Source organism: Hirundo rustica, chromosome 1 (genome assembly GCF_015227805.2).
Source record: "Hirundo rustica isolate bHirRus1 chromosome 1, bHirRus1.pri.v3, whole genome shotgun sequence".
Taxonomy (NCBI): domain Eukaryota; kingdom Metazoa; phylum Chordata; class Aves; order Passeriformes; family Hirundinidae; genus Hirundo; species Hirundo rustica.
The window spans coordinates 140,695,018-140,712,014 of NC_053450.1; the positions used below are offsets into that span (position 1 = coordinate 140,695,018).

General features: G+C 40.7%; 1 protein-coding gene across 4 annotated transcripts; it reads right to left on the reverse strand.

Moving 5' to 3' along the window:
• Positions 1 to 1,203: 1,203 nt before the first annotated feature.
• LOC120755980 (microtubule nucleation factor SSNA1-like) lies at positions 1,204 to 16,868 on the reverse strand. 4 transcript variants are annotated; one of them, XM_040071636.2, is made up of 3 exons: positions 16,709 to 16,867; positions 15,264 to 15,692; positions 1,204 to 2,702 (listed from the first exon to the last, which is right to left on the reverse strand). In XM_040071636.2, exon 2 carries the CDS (start codon positions 15,649 to 15,651, stop codon positions 15,307 to 15,309), a length of 345 nt encoding a protein of 114 aa, XP_039927570.1. In that variant the 5' UTR covers positions 15,652 to 15,692; positions 16,709 to 16,867; the 3' UTR covers positions 1,204 to 2,702; positions 15,264 to 15,306. The 4 variants fall into 4 exon arrangements, with proteins under 4 accessions (XP_039927570.1, XP_039927577.1, XP_039927585.1 ...); XM_040071643.2 differs by having other exon boundaries at positions 1,204 to 2,705; XM_040071651.2 differs by lacking the exon at positions 1,204 to 2,702 and having other exon boundaries at positions 15,123 to 15,692; positions 16,713 to 16,868.
• Between the last annotated feature and the right edge of the window lie 129 nt (positions 16,869 to 16,997).

Consider the following 16,997-nt stretch of genomic DNA (forward strand, 5'->3'; position numbering starts at 1 on the left):
GTATGAATTTCTCCAAAGTTTGGTGTGTGGTTTGGGTCTATTGCAAAGACAAGTTTGGAACTAGATTTTAATCTAACTTTTTTGAAGCACAGTAGGTCCGCAAATGTTATCCTGTGAAATCCAAAAAGGGAGGCAGCACATGGGAAACTGAGGCACTGTGGTGCTGTGATTTTATATTTGACCGCAAAGATTTAATATGTCTGTTTTTTCTTGCACTGCTTGGACTCTCAATGACTGAGAGCTCATCCTAGCATCAACTGCTCCTGTAGCAGCAAAAATCCCCTTGGAGAGTTGTTACTTCACCTTTTTTCCCATACAATTGGGTTATGAGAATGCAGAAAATGTGGAGTCGTTTGGGCAAGCAATGATGCAGACACAAAGCACCGAGCCCTGGAGGGCAGCGCCACGGCAGAGGGGATGACAAAGCCAGGCACTGTCACTGCTGAGACGAGTTCAGTACAGAAAAATGTTTCTGGAATGCATATGCGAGTCCTTGTCCCTGGCTCTTTGTTTGCGAGCTTAAATCAATACTGCTGCAACAAAGATTCCCAATAAGCTGAAACAAAATAAAACGTGCATTCATGGGAGCACTGCCATTCAAGAGCACACATTTCCCAGTTAAAATGAAGGTCAGTCATAAATTACATCTCTGATTCCCTCAGGATTTCTCTCTCTTGCTCTGTTTTGGCAGTTTAAGACCCCTTTGATATTTGAGCAAGGCCTTTCCCTTTGCACATCTGATCTTGATTACGGTTTATGGCAATAGTAATTTGTTACCTCCCCAAGGCAGCAATTCTGAGAAGGAAAGCAAGTACAGTATGATTGTTTAGCAGAGAGGCACACTGTACAGTGTTTTAACCGTTTCTCCATTTTATAGCTGTCTCTTCCCCACAGATTGCCCTTGCACACAGCAACACCATGAGCTCCTCCCATGGGAATGCCCCACATCCATCAGAGAAATAACTGTTATCAGAAGGCACAAAACATCAGGTTTCATATTTGCATATCAAAATAGTGACCTCTAAGCAATAAAGTTGTGGTTTGGATACATTTTTAGATGCTGTTTTGTGGTGATCACAGACTAATGAGGTATCACTAAGCACCAAAGTTTTTCTTCCAGCTGTAAAGGTCTCAGGCGTTGCCCTTCCCACCTCTCTCTCACTTTACAAAATGAAGAGGAATGTTCTTGCTCAGTTTCAGGAATGCAAGTCTATAAAAGAGGGGTATATTTCTTCATGGATCAACTGTGTGGCAGCCAAAAATATCCTGAGGCTTTGCATGAGGGAATGGGATGAATGAAACCGGGGTTTGCACTGCTTTTCTGTGTATGCAAGACATAAAAGACAGGCAAATGTTCCACTCGAAAGTGTATTGAGAGCATTTGAGACAACGCGAAGGTGGCAGAAAACGTTGGATGTTTATGTGGGTGGTATGAGGCATTTTGAGGCAGTTACAACTGCAGTAAGATTTTTCATGTCACTTTATAACATACACTTCATTCTTTTATTGCTTTCACTTGTCTGGCTTGGTTCTACCAGCAGTTCCTTGAGTTCACTGAGGATTTTCACAGAGTTTGCAATGTGAGAGGCTATTGAATGTGCCTTTAGCATGATCAAAATGCTCCTGGACAAAATACACTCTTACAGACTTGGGGGAAGATTACAAAATTATTTAATTGCCCTTCAGGCACTATAAATGCCACCCTGTTAGTGAAGACAAGCGATGGGTACATTTCTTTCATAAAGGTGACCACAAATATTGCACTGGGAAGTGCAGGCCATGGGCAAGTTTCGCAAGTTTGATCCTGGTGTCTGGCAGAAACACAACAGGCAGAATTGCTAATGATATTTTATATTTTTGTTCGTTTGCTTGTATAACATTTTTAAAAACTTAAATGTGTTTTTAAATAGGTCAATGTACATTTTAAATGCGACTTGCAAAGTGCAGAAGGACTTTCCAGACACACACTATCTTGCCATGAAGATACCAAGGAAATGGGATGAACAAAGGTTATTAATAACATTCTTCCTGGAAGAAGGAAATTTCCTAGCTCATCATACAAAAGCCTTTCAAAAAAGTAATGCAAAACTTCCACAGAGCAAGAGAGGAACAAAGCCCTACCAGCTCTTGCTGTTCCAGTGACAGAGCAAACTTGCTTGAGGAGTCCTTTACAGGCCAAAATTTACACTTAGTTAACACTAAGGAAGGATCCCTCTCCTCTATTACTTTAATTAGACTTCTAATACTAACTTGGAACATACAACTTGTGAAGAGTATCACGTGAAGGAAAGAAGTGTTTAGTGCATGTGTTTGTCCATTTTCACTGATATCAAGGGTTGAGGAGACGGAGGCCCTCCAGCCCAGCACCACACTGCCAGCAGCTGGGTGGGTGCCCAGCCTCCCGTGGGGAATGCTGTACTAGGAAAGCTCGCCTCCACTGTGCCACTCTCTCATAAATCAGCCTAATTACTCTAATGAGGAGAGCTGCATCCCTCTGCTGTGAGCCCTGCTGGTTTACAGAGGGGGAAGTAAATAAAAAGGAACAATGTTGGCTGATGCTGCAGGAGGGACACAGGGAGGGAGAACAATAGTCTTCAGTCTCCTCCCCGCCACCACCCCGTCAGGAGGGAAAAAGGAGATGGCTTCATGCACGCCCCTGGAGTTACTCCAGATCAGGACAGAAATCAGACGCTGGGCAGCATCTGCTGAAGGAAAAAGCACATAAAACAGAGGGCAGAGACATGTTATTTTCCAGGCTCTGAGAGAATGTTGCTAAGGAAAAAGGATGAGATACAAGGCTTTGCAATGCCTATCTGAGCAACTAACGCACTATAAATACTGACCTGAGCTCTAATAGCAGCAATCAGGTCTTTATGCCTTTGGATTTTTTCAGAATAAAGGTGGATTGTACTTTTTGTCTCTTAAAAAGATGTATTTTGGTTCCTCTTCTTGCTTTGTATAGAAGCTATTTTTTTTTTTTGCAATTGCAGAAATTAGAAACTTGTTTTTGTGTAATGAAATCTTAGATTATTTACTACATGAATCTGAGAGCTGAGGCTTTAAGCAAACCACAAAGATCTCCATAAAAATAGGAGAGACAAAATTATGTGCAGCTCTACTCATTGTTGTCTATATTTTTGTCATGTTTCCTCTATTGTCCCCTCTTTATGATGACTGAAACAAATAATTCAGTTCTAGATTGCATATTATGACATCCACAAAGCCTCCTTGCTATTGTTTGGGCCAAATCAAAAGCATTTATCAAAAATAAATGTGGAATGGCATCAAAATTCATGTTCATTTTGCCAAGGATTCAATTATTTCTATTGTGATAAACCTTTCTTCATGTTGGATACTAAACTTTTATATGTTTTAACAAAAAAAATTGAAAAATTATACAATTCTGGCAGTTCTGATGTTCTCCTCTCAGAAAAATTCCTCTGGATACTGTCAGTTGCTTATTGTCTCTTGATCAGAGTTATTTTTATTAAAATGTCTTCATCCTGCCCTTTATACAGCATACTTCTATCTTTAGCTTCAGTCTGATAAATTGTTCCATTTCTAAATCACATCTTCAGTCTTCAGCTAGATGTTGTGATCATAGTTTTGGCCTTTCAGACTCCAAAGCAAACTCTGCAAGTACTACAAACCCCTTCTGTTCAGTCATCTTCCTATTTACCTTTCCTGCATTAACTTGCAGTAAATAAATACATTGTGATATCAGGAAATCCATTAGAGCCTCTTTCAGCCCTGAAACTGTTTGTTCCTCTAAGATTCCTGGTTCTGTGAAGCATCCTGTTGGGTTGATACCTCTGACAGAAGACAGGCCATTGCCGCTGCATGCTCTCTCCCAGGAGTCAGCAGCCCTCCTTCCCCTGCCATCCCATAGGGACAGCTTGCACTGGCCTGGACGCCCCAGAATTCCATCTCAAAACCACACCTTGTTCCCTGACACCCACAGATCATATTGAGGCTGGACTAAAAAGGGCTTCCCTGACAGTTCTGAATAACCCACAATGACTGTGGAAAGCTGGGTGTAGTTGTTAAAGGTACTAAGAGAGGAATTTAAATGCACATGTACAGAAAGCCACTTATGTCCTACAGCCACAGATTATGGGTGCCTTTCTTAGAGCCATCACTGCATCTGACTTGACTGAAGTATAACATGGTGTGAAACTTTCAACGGGACTTTGACCATAACCAGCTTCAGGCACTGAAAAAGACACACATCAGGCCAAGAGTGATGTGAGAGACTGCTGGTAAATCATGAAAAAGATTAGGAATTATCTATATTTGCATTTCTGAGCCTTTCTACTTGCTTTTGCACTTTCAGCCTTTTCTTTACAAGAAACAGAAATGTAACTTCAGGGGGTAGGGGGAAGAAAGACAAAGAAAATGCCCTGCTTTCAGGAGCCAGGCCTTTGAGAAATGCATGCAGAATCCTGAATCTTAAAAACCAGAGCAACAGCAGCCAGAGCACAAGATCCACTAACTTTCAGTGAGTCTTGCAGCATAAAATCCTTGGGCACCTATTAAATTCAAAGTAATATCTCAGAACTCCTTCCAGAATTTTAAAATTATTTTTTGTTACCTTCTTTGCTCTTATACAGGCCACAGCACAAGAATCAAAAGTCTACATTTTGAAATCCAGTAACACTGTACTTTAGTTAGTTTAAGGGAATTTGTGCTCCTGCTGAGATTATTTTAACTACAAGTTACAGCATAGCTTCCCAATATAACAATCCCAGTGTAGCAGAGGCAGCATCAAGCAGCTATTATTTATTTAAAAGACACTCAGATGTGGCACTTAAGGATATGGTTTAGTGGTGGGCTTGGCAGTTCTGGGTTAATGGTTGAATTTGACCATCTGGGAGGTTCTTTTCAACTTAAATGTTTCTATGGCTTTTGATATCTCTTGAAAACATTTGGCTGTGCTCTCCCACCACACAACCAGGTGCAGAAGTTATCTGAAGCAAAGGCAAGTTCCGTGTAAGGCAATATGCAAGTTTTAATTTAAATCTGCAAAGTCAAGTTACACTTCTCAATGTTTGGCTGCTTTTGACTTTGCCATCACCTGAAACTATAAAATACTTATCAGCTAATCTAAATTCAAAGGTCATCTTAATGTCTGAGAACCAAGCCTCACCCCAGCCACATCAGTATGATTACATGCAGTAATATATGACCTAGTAAGCCATGGGAAAAAAAATTTACTTAAGAGCTTTAGGTAAAGTTTATACCTATCTAATAACAACACACTAATATAAGCAATATATAATATGTATATATAATATATATACAAGTAACAATGTACACTGCTTTATTAAGTTTATCTAAAATAAGGAAAGGAATTTTAAACTGAACAGGTCTGAGACCAAAAATCCATGTTTTGGACAAGCAGTACTTGTAGCCACGAAACTGTACATAGGATTGAAGTTACTGAAGTATAAAAGGTCTGCAATGACAAGCAAACAACATTTTCTTGTTTCTCTTCTCCTTATAATAGCTGCTTGCCTTTAGAATTTGCATTATAAATTTTTTTTTAAGAAACAAATAAATAAAGCTCCCATGGAGCAGCTTTAGCTGCCCTCCTATGTGGAACTAGCTCTTCTTGAAGCAAATTAACCCATTTATTACTATGCAAAAGAAAACTCTTTTCTCACTCAGCCTAGTAATGACGTAGGAGGGAGCAAGTTAAAAGAAAGAAAAGCCCTCTCACTTGCTACTCTTTGAGGCAACCTCATTTGATTCAGACCATGGCCAGTAGTTCTGTCCTTTTCGTCTTTGATGGACACCAATACCAGATACTGCCCTGCCCCAGGTTCTTTCACTACATTATCAGAAGTTTGCCCTTTCTTTGTCAGAAATGAAATGATGCACTCTAATAAAACAGAGTCTGATCTGGAGGAGCCACTTTGTCACCAAGACTTTTTTTATCAGTAAATAAAAATGGAAACCTTTATGCAGACCAGCAGGACTTTAGCCAGCGTGAAAATAACTGAGTTACTGTCCTTGTTCAAAAGCTATTTGCGTTTTTTCACCCCAGAGTGCAGGAAAATCAGTTGTTCCCTAAAATATTGTGAAGGTCTGTGCAGACACTGTTGGTACCCAGAGACTTCACAGCATGCAGACTTTTAATTGCCTCTCCTTCCTCTCTGCACACAAAGGCATCTGCAATGTTTATCTCTGGCACATCTTAGTGGGGAATGGATTAGGTTGTAAAATAGAGCAGGATTGCAAAGAAAATTGAATACATACAATGCCTTGACCATAACTTTTCCCAAGTAGCATTATTGTGCCATCCTCCACTCTGTCTTAGCACGCATTCATTAATTTGCAATACAGGTCACACTGAGAGCTTTGAAGAAGACACAGGTGACCTCTAACATCTTCCTCAATAAGATCATTATCTGCAAGATCCAGCACCCTATTCCTTTTCCTCTTTCTAATTTCAAGTTATAATCTTTTCTCAAACAGAGCAAACATTTCTGGAACAAACCCCCATCACTCTGAACACAGCCTTAATACTAATTAAATTACAGTGTCTCATATAGACCTTTATCTGCATTGACAAACAAACTTCTGTTCTTTAATCTCCATAGCATATCAGGAAAATTCTCATCCCTCCATTGCTTTGACCTACATCTTTTTTTTAGGATGAAACTCAGATCAGGTGTCTTTTTCCTCTGGAATATACTATTATCACCCCATCCAACCACAACTTTTGGGGCACTATCCAATTCAATGTAATCTCTTTATCTGTGTAAACAATTTTCCCAAGTGTGCCAGAACATGTCTGGACAGTATCAAGATACGGGAAGCATCTCTGACCCACCACATGTCAGAAGGGCAGCATGTTTCTGGTCAGCAGCTTGGGATAACTAAAAACATGCTAAACAAAGAGCTAGGAAATACAGGCAACAAAAGCTGTTGTAGGAGGAAGATGAGGATGGGGCTACAAATGATGGCTTACGGGGATGCAATACTGTGAAGGCTACTGAAAAAACAGGCTACACAACCTCATGCAAGTTGTTAATATCCAACGTGTTTGAATTGTCTTTTCTAATGGCAGATAATACTGAAGTATTAGACAGCTTTCTACTGAGAGCTCTTTATACTTATGAAAATGCTGAGCATATTTATATGTACATTTTAATATGTGTGTGTGTGTGTATGTATATATGTGTATGTATATGATGTGAATATACAAATACTGCTGTCAGGTGCCACCTGTCCTAAGTTAAAGTAGTTCTTAATATGAATTAATACAGCCAGCTTCTTTTCACTATAGAAGAGTCCCCTCCATCCAGAGTTCCAGAGTTCCTCACCTGCCATACTACCTCAATCCATTAACCCAAAACAAGCTGTGGTGGAATGCGGTTGCCTCACAGCCTGCTGCGGTCGTACGTGCTCTGTATGCTGTTATAGATTGGACTAGAATTCAGACCTCCCACTACCTCCATGCATCAAGGAGCCTCCATGCCTAAAAAATCTGGTCTTACATGGACTAGGATAAGGTAATAAGCAGCATGATAAAACAATAGGATCTATAAAGGCAAGGTATTTGAAAAAGGTAAGGCTTTAAAAGGCAATTCATTAGCAACTCTCATTAAAGGTTCTTTCTGTTCCTCTGCTCCACCTCCCACAATAAGGTCCCAAAGCAGGGGCTTGGAAAGAACAGGTCTAGAAAGTGAGAGTGGGTGCTCAGGATTTGAGATACCTTGTCAATGCAGGGTCTATCTATGGAAAAAGGAGTAACACATTTAAACATCATCATTATGCTGCATGCAATGTGGAGGAAGCAAAAGCAAAAAAGTGTGCCTCTAATCAGTTATATCTATCCCTTCTCCAAATACGCAGGTTGAGAATTCATAATCCTCTCTGTTTATGTCAAAACATCAAACAGGACATGAATCCCTGGGAACCAGTCCAAGTAAGAACATCCAATTGAGGCTGAAAAAGCAAAGCCACCATTCCCAGATCTGTCCCTCATTTGGGGCAGATTACTACTGAGTGTCACTGTCAATCAAGGGGATAAGGATATCAACATTCTCTGTAAGGTACTATGTGATCCGTTCACTGGAAGCACTCGTTTATACATCCTACATAAATGTATCTATTTATATATGCATCATTTTAAAACACTTTTAAAAACAAACCCAGCATGGCAAAAAAACAAATCTTGTTTCAGTTAAATTGCTGCTGTACAGGTAGTTTCCTTCTGACATTCTCAAAGAAAGCATTCTCACATTCACAGCACGCATACGTATGGCAGAGTGCCATGGGAGGCCTCAATGGAATACTTAATTAAAAAACAAACAAACAACAAACCGAAAGCACATTCCAAACCCAGCAAGCAACACTTGGCGCAAAACATTTAAACTAAGAGGGGCCACAAAGTTTGCAACTTGACTGAAGGATTAAGATTGAGTTTGACCAAGAACTTGATGTACTACACAGTGATTACCAACAACTTACAGGCTTGTGGCCTTCAGTGCAACTTGGACATCTGTATTTTTGGTCACAGGTATTTGAACTTGAACAACCTGAATCTAAAGCAAGAACACATTAGGCTTCAGAGAAAAACCACTAAAGTGTACAGGATTTTAAATAAATATCCCTCTTATGGAGTCATGACACTAACTCACATGTCACTAAGACGCAGAATTCCCTGAGTTTCGAGAACAGGAAGAGGTCACGCTTTTCTAACAAGTCCAGTGATTTCAGAGTGTATCAGATTTCCTAAGCGTGTCCACAGGGCCAACTGCTTCTTGGCAGGGCAAAACAACCCTCACTGAGCCCAGTTCTGCAGCTGCTACACTGCTTCCAGCTGCACCTGAGCTCCTGCACTTAAAGATAACCTGGCTGCAATCACGTATCACATTCTTTGGGACTGACAGCAGGGCCTGGGGTTTTCTTTTTTCCAGCTTGCTCCAGTGAACCTTACGACAGAGAACCATGACCATTCTAACCACTTCATTGAATTGTCTCACATCACTTTACCAGGGACAAGGCTAACAAGGATGCTCCTCTCTTGCCAGATGGTGGTCTCTACTAAAAAGGCAGCTCATCTTTTGCCCACATTCCCTGGAATAGAGTATCCATTCCACTCATGCTAGCAACAATACTTGAGGAAGAATCAGTATTTAACAAAAAAGTACCTTGGGTTCATGAGTTACAGCAACTAATCTAACTTACTACAAGGCAGTGAACAGCACAATATCTAGCAGGATTTCTACTGCTGAACAACTGCAAAACCATACAAGAATTACTGCCAGGTTTTTGTTTTAAAAACCTGACACTGTATGGCTCCATCCTGAATATTAACTATATTAAAAGAAGTTCAGAAAACAAACTCTCATGCTGATATTCAACTTAAAGTGCTCTTACTGTATAAGGAAAAAGAGGTTTTAAAAAAGTGTAAGCTTGCAGAATATGAAGAGGATTTTGTGTCAGGAATTGACAGACATGCCCAATCAGAATCAGTATCCAAGTTGTTTCAACTTGTTAATAATCATGTAACAACAATAAATAGTACTTGATCTGATTCTGAATAGAGAGAGAGAGATTTGAAAGCCTTTTGGAAAGAAATATGATACTTTTTACTACGTTCAACTAAAGCAACTATATGGATTTTAAAAAATGTAAATTACAAATCTGTCATGGACTACGATGTAAATAATTTTCTAGAAGTGTTCCCATATATCCCGTATCAGTGGAAAACCTCAAGCCAATTATGGGAGCTCTGACTGAAGCAAGAGAACCCACGCATACATGAAGCTCAAAAAACACCACCTATGAAGATTTAACTTTAAAATGCTCTATGACCAGTCAATTAGGTTTGGTAACTTTAAACATTTTTTAAAATAGGTGTTAAAAATTGTTCAGCTTCTTACTTTGTTTTATAATCTCTAATGCTCCTGTGGTCTTGATTTAGGCTGGCCAGGAAGCTGCACATCTCCTTCACACAAGATGTTAAACAAGAACACTCAACGGTGTTCTAAATCCTTTAGAACCAAGCACACACACTCTGTACATGAGTGCTAAGGCTGAGAGGAGAAGCCACCCCATGAAACTTCACAGGACAGAAGTGAGATGTGAGAGAAACAAGCTCCAATCACAGTCAGTGGAATCACAATCAATCCCCCCTCCAGAGCATGACTGACAAGACTTTTTTCAAATGCTTTTTTCCTAAGCATGATCTCTGTCTGTATGTGCTTGTTTTCCTCTAATATGGATGAATCCTACTATAAAACGAACATTTTCCCATTTGTGACATTCAAATTAAGCATACCTACAAATATTATCAGCTTTGCCTTGGGTCACAAACAATAGGTGTGCTATAATCAAAATGCATATATTTTACAGGTATTTTCCACTGTGCTGCTAAATAAGATACCCAAGTTTTACTAAAATTTAAAATTTTCTGTAGTAGTTACTGCAGCATATCCATAGTCTTGCAGAAAGAGACAAAAAAATCCCTGCAAATTGTTCCAGCCCAGAAGGTCTTGTAAAACTACTTTTGAAACCACTACAAACAAAGTGAAAGTGTACTACTACCCCAATTCTAACATCTTTGTGAATAGACTACAACACTGAACTCCTTTTCACACAAAACCCACAAGCTAGAGTTATGAATGACCATGTAGCTCCCTGTTCTGCAAGCTTGAACCTCTCTGTTTTATCAACACCCAGCATGCAAGGAGCTGGGTTTTACAGCTAGATAGTGAACCAAACTTCATCTGAAACCAACTGAGGTAGACAACCGTCAAGGACTACTCTGGGGCATCTAATAAAATCCCTGAAAGATTTATAAGTAGTTAAGGGGCAAAGAACAAAAAAACCATCCAAAGTTTAAAAAAGGCATAGAACAGACACCCAAGAAGAGGCCATGGTGCCTGACTCCTCCCCAGTAAAACAACAGACACTGACAAAGCAATTGGTGCACAAATTAAATCAAAGGCTAGTCTGTCCTTCACCAAAAAGAGAAAAAAAGAAAATATTTACATCTATATTTAGAAACACACACATACATGAAAGCTAAAAGAGCACTCTGATTTTAGGAAAACTTTCCTATTCATCTGTTAAGAAAACCACCAACACACACAAATAAATCAACACTGCAGTATTTATTAATACTTCTTTGCTCATTCCTGGAAAGGCAGAAATATAAAAATAAATTATAAAAAAGTAACTGTTTCGTCTACTTCTTGCATAAAATCCCAAGAATCTAGGATCTACTCAAAGTCAAGGCAACTGCCACAAGCTACACCTTATCACTCAAATCTCTCCTAACAAGCAAAATCATCTAGAGAAGTAATAGATATTGGTCTTCTGCACATCTGTATGTCATCTGTAAATCATCTGTATGATGAATTAACTGTAGACATTTGATCCTTTGCCTAACAATCTTCTGAATGTTCTTGTTACAGAATTACCAGTACCTTGTTCCAGTTTAGTTTAATCCACTTAATCAATTTGGAGTGGAACGCACTTGTACCCCAAGACCTAGATGGAACTGATTCTCAATACTGAAACAGCAATCCAAGATCCAGTCACCTGTGTTTAGACTACAGCTGGCTTCATTGTTTGAATGGACAATCTTTTGGGTATTTGAAGATACCTGGTCTTCCTGGTCTAAAGAATTCCTACTCCAAGGAAACAAGTCTCTTGCATTCACAAAGAGCCAAAAACATGCCAATTCTCTACCTAAACTCTCCAAGGTCAATCTGACATACAGGGTACATCAAGTACACACAGAACCTGAGCAGTTCACTGAGGACTCTTCATAGAAGATAACCAGGACAGGAAACAACAGCACTGCATCCTGTGTGAGCCTAGCAGCACACTTACCCAGCAAACAGGAGGCTCAGATTCCACAGCCTCCTAATGGAACAGAAAGAAATAAAAGACAGAAAGAGAAAACAAAACACAGGCTGCCTCTTTTGCTGACTGTCAGGGGGCTTAAAGGAAGGGGGAGAAAGTACAGAGTTCAGATGAAGCTCAGATGACTTCTAAAATTTGATTTATTGGGTAGCAAGAACTGTAGGCAGTAGCTCAGTACAAGCACACTTAGGGCACACAGAAGTTAGGAGAAACTCCACATCTTTCTCTATCATACCCCCTCATGCTCCAGTTTTCCCAAACCAGGACTTCACGTCCATACCTTCTCTTTATTCTCTACCGTTAAAATTAGGATGAACCCCCATTTCTGTAAAGTGATTAACAGAAACTGCACGTGGGAGGTACCTGAACTGCAGGGTAAGCACCTCCAAAAAGAAACAGTAATGGGATGTGAAAGGCTGCTGGCATAAGCACTTCACTCAGTGGTTCCCACATCACTTCCACACAGAAAATTACTTCAACGTAACACCCGCAAGCAGTTTCTTTGGTAACTGCCAAAATCTCTTCAGTTTACTTGCAAGGAGTCAACAGTCAAATGTTTTGAAAAAACTGTTGATCACTAATGTTTTAAGTGCTGGGCACATTTTCAAGAAGCATTGCTATAAAAGCAGGGTATCATCTGATCTCCTACAGTTATGTTCTGTTATCTGGCAACCAGATAAAGGTGCCTTTACATAAATTCAGGAATTTAGACCAATGCTCTAGATGCATTCCACTAAATCTCTGAATCAGGCACAGGTAGGAGTTTTAAAACCTGTGTCTCCTCACATGCTAAATAAGATACAGAACACCCTACAAAACAGTTTAGATTAGGAACCCAACTTTTGTCAGTAAAGCTCCTAGACTGTAAGCACTCCAGTAAAGCACCAGGTCAAACTCAGAGAGTCATAAAAATTCAATATAAAAATTCAGTTAGGAATAAGTATGATACTTTAAACTTACGGCCTGCCTTATTCAAGGTAAACTTTCTGTTTCAGGCTATCCCTGCAGAGCTGCTGCCATCTGCAAATTATGATTTCTCTTCCAGCAATACTTTGGACCAACTTAGTCTGCATGTCTTCTGAACAAAGTGAAGTTGTTTAACAAAAGCTATTCGTGTCAAGATTTACAGTGTCTGAAAAAGCAGTGGAAAAGGTTATCACTTCAATAAAAGGGTTCATTTGGGTCAATACAGAACATAATGCTAAACACTATTTTTGAGTAACAACTCTACAGGTGCACAATGACTACCACACTTGGAAGTTATTTTAAAAATAGGCAAGCCCTAGAGGTATATTATTTCTCTCCACTTTTAAATGTGATGTAAAATGTAAATTTTGGATTGGGATCATGGAATGGATTTCAACATTTCAACTTTTTATTTGAATGTATGTGCCTAAGTACTAGCCAACAGTTATATTTTTTCCCCTTAGTTTTGTAAATAAAAAAATTCAAGTATCTCCAGTTATTTAGTTTTGACACTGTAATAGCTACAAGGAGACATAATAATGGCCATGAATTAAATTTCTTTAAAGTCTTATAAGGCTTCTCTTAAAGCTTCTTTACTTTCATCGGCTTCAGTAGAACAAGAGGCATTATTTATGATTACTCTAAGGCAAACAAACCTGTAATTATTGTGTGAGACCAATACTAGAAATTAACTGTGCTGCTCTCTATAATTGAGCTTTCTATGATACAAATTGTTTTTCACAAATTAGAGTTCCAGTGCAGCTAATAAGAAGCAGCAGCAGCTTACCTTTGCAACTCAAAGTTCTTGCTCTTTAGTTAGTACTTTTCCTGAGTCTTCCTATTTTGCTGTGAATCAGTTACTGCCACCAGTCTAAGGGCAGACAGAATGTCATAAAAATGTCCAGTCAAATAAATCACTTTTTTGCTACTAAAAACAGCAAAATTTTTGCGTTTCACTGTAACAAGGTGGTCCTGAATGCTGCAGTAGTACAACTGCAATACCCCTGAGATTATGTAATTCTATCACCCCTGCATTACCCACTGGGAATTCCCCAGAGGGAAACCCCTGAAAGTACCATACAAGTAAACTGTGATTAGCTCTGTCACACTCACACCTCTGATGTAGCCTGGCAACCAGAAGAACATAAAATTTGCTCCCTATTATTGATGAAGAGCTATTACCAAAACTATTCACATCTCCATTCCCACTATATGTGCACCTGAGAGACACACCACTACCAAGTACAAGATTTCAATTGCACTTCTTTGAATTTAATTGGTATTGAATGGAGATTTGACTACAAGACACAGCTTAAAAAGATACTGTTGTAACACACAAGAGGGACAAAATGCACGTGTACACACACACACTGCTGAGAGAGGCTTCTACTGAACAGAGGTTCAGCAGAAACAAAAATCAGCATTAAACTGAAATTTATGCCATGCTGTTATGTCATCCCTGATCTCTAAACTAAGTTCTATTTTAATGTCCTCTGTAAGAATGGCTGGTAACTGCAATCTACTTTCTTCTTTCACCTTTCATTTGTATTTCTTTTGCATCATTTCAGGATGATCATTTTTCTTCACAATCTTATTACAATTATTTAATAGATCACTACAGAACTAAAAGACACTAAAAAGGCTTCCAGAAAGTCTATTACTGTTTTTTAGCCAGGATTATCTTCTTTGGTCTTGTATTTACCTCTGTATTTTTAACTGGACCCCAGTGGTTTTTCAGGACTTCTAGTAGCTACTGACACATTTTTTCTTACCCCCAAGTGAACTGCTTGTCCAAGTGTTCATGATGTAGCTGTCTGTGCATTTGCAGCAAACCTGACTTTCACTCCAACACATCTCCTTTCTTAACAAGGCTTTGGAGAATAGTCAGAAGATGCATGAACCACATACAGTGTTGAATTTTAAGCCTCCATGGCCTGCATTATTCCTGATTTCTGACCTTATTCTTCTATTATTCAAGTAGGCACTCATTGTAAGCGAGGCTCTTTGTGCATGCATCAGACAGAACTCCAAGCTCCTAGGGGAAGCTAAATAGCTCACTTCTACTTAGTCCCAACAGTGAAGCCTAAGCATTTGGAAAGCGAAAAGAAGTAGTATTTGATTGACTTGCACCCACTAGTTTTCAAAGAATAATTTACTGAAGTCAACCAATAAAACATGTTTTTTTTCTAAGAAGCATCATGATGTCAAAACTAACAGTCTCCCATTTGCCTCAACTATTTGCTTATTTTTGTAGTGTTCAATTAAGTGGATTTTTTAAAGCAAAACGGCAACTTTATTTAATCTATTTTCTAGTGCATTTGAAAATAATAAAACGTACAGAAAGACTGGAAGAAAATCCCTCCCTGCTTACACTGTGGCTGTAAGGTTCTGTGGCTGACCACATTTCTCACCTAGTGGAATTTTAGCACTGCAGAGTCCAAACATTTGACTGTTTCACGTTACATTGGTTTTCAGATCTGGTGAATGCTTTAAGCTTCCCACTTCCTTCTTCAGGACATTAAGTAAAGTTCTAGAGCTATCCAAAATTTTCATGTAAGCAGCTTCAGTTTCAGCAAGTATTTTATCAAGCTCATTCCGTGAAGCCACCTTTTGGGCCAGATTTTCACATACACACTCCAGCTGTTCACTGAGGACTTGGATTTCATGCTGGAGTTTATTCTTTTCCTCTTCTGCTTGCTGGATTTGTTTGTTCAGTTCTTCTTTTTGCATACATAAATCTTCAATGCATTTCACCAGTTCATTATTGTAACCCTGAAGAACAGCTCCCTGCTGAGTCATCCTGTACTCACTCCCTGAAGTCCCCTTTCAGCAACGGCCTTCTGCACTCCAATTAAAGAAAAACAAACAAACAAACAAACAACAACAACAAAAAAAATCTGTAAGAGTCTTGCCATAAATAATGTGTCACTAGCACAGATAGAGCCACCGGGCAACGTTCTCTGTTAAATGCTAACATGCCCACTAGAGATATGTCACATTTCTTCCCTTTTCAGGAGGAGGACAGCACAAAATTTGGCAGATGCTCTTAAACCTCTTACTGAAAACCACTGGCTCCTATGACACTGTCTTGGCAATGGTACCAAAGCATTTATATGATATGTTTGATACTACCTTTATACAATCCTGAATATAGGATGTTTGTACCTCAAACTTCGAGGGCCTGGTCAGAAATAAGCAAAAATTACAGAATCACTGAATGGTTAGGGTTGGAAAGGACTTGGATGCTCCAGGTGATCTTGTCGTGCCAGGGGGTTGCACTGCATGATCCGGAGATCATCCAAGGCAAGCCAAGGTCACCTGGAGCATCCAAGTGGGTTTCGAATGTCCCCGCAGAGGGAGACTCCACGCCCGTCCCGGGCAACCTATTCCAGCACTCTTCCACCCTCAACACGAGGACGTTCTTCTTCATGCTGAGGTGAAACTCCTTGTGTTTTAGTTTATGGCCATCGCTCCTCGTCCTGTCACCGGGCACCACCCTGAGGGGTTCAGCGGGCACTGACACCAGCAGGGAATCATCCCGACACAGCGAGCGCCCGGAGCTCCCCGCACCCTGGGGTGACCCGGAACGCGTGTGCCGGGGCCACGAGGAGCCCTTTCGCCCGCCGCCCACACCCGCGAAGACACGGCAGGGGCAGGCCCCGAGCCGCGCGGCCGCCGACCCAGGGACATTTTAACACCCTCCTCGCCGCCGAGCGCGGCCCCGCGGAACACGCGCCGCGCACAAAATGGCTCCTGCCTGTACATCGGGCGCCCGGGCGGAAGGGGAGGAGGGGGTAGGTAAGAGGAGACCTTCCCATTTCTATCTCCCCCCCGCCATTCCCCGTGTTGCCCCCACCTGCCTGGCAGGATCGCGATTCCTCCCCACCGAGGGAGCGGCTCTGCCACCGAGGCCGCGCCGCCCTGGGCTAACCGGTCCCGTGCGCCCGACAACGGCCGCGCCGGCCCTTCAAGGGTCACGGAAACACCCGAGCGGTTCCGAACGCGGCGCCGCCCTGACGGCCGCGCGGAAACGTCTCTCCGGAAAAACGCGATGTTTTCCGAAGACAGGTAGCGCTCGGGAGAGTGGGCCGAAGCGGGAGGGACGGGGAGGGCCGAGCGTTACGGAATGAGCCGATGTTTGCCGA

Bases quoted from the DNA above. Each gene is read 5' to 3' on its own strand.
- LOC120755980 (XM_040071636.2), bottom strand. From the start codon at position 15,651: ATGACTCAGCAGGGAGCTGTTCTTCAGGGTTACAATAATGAACTGGTG.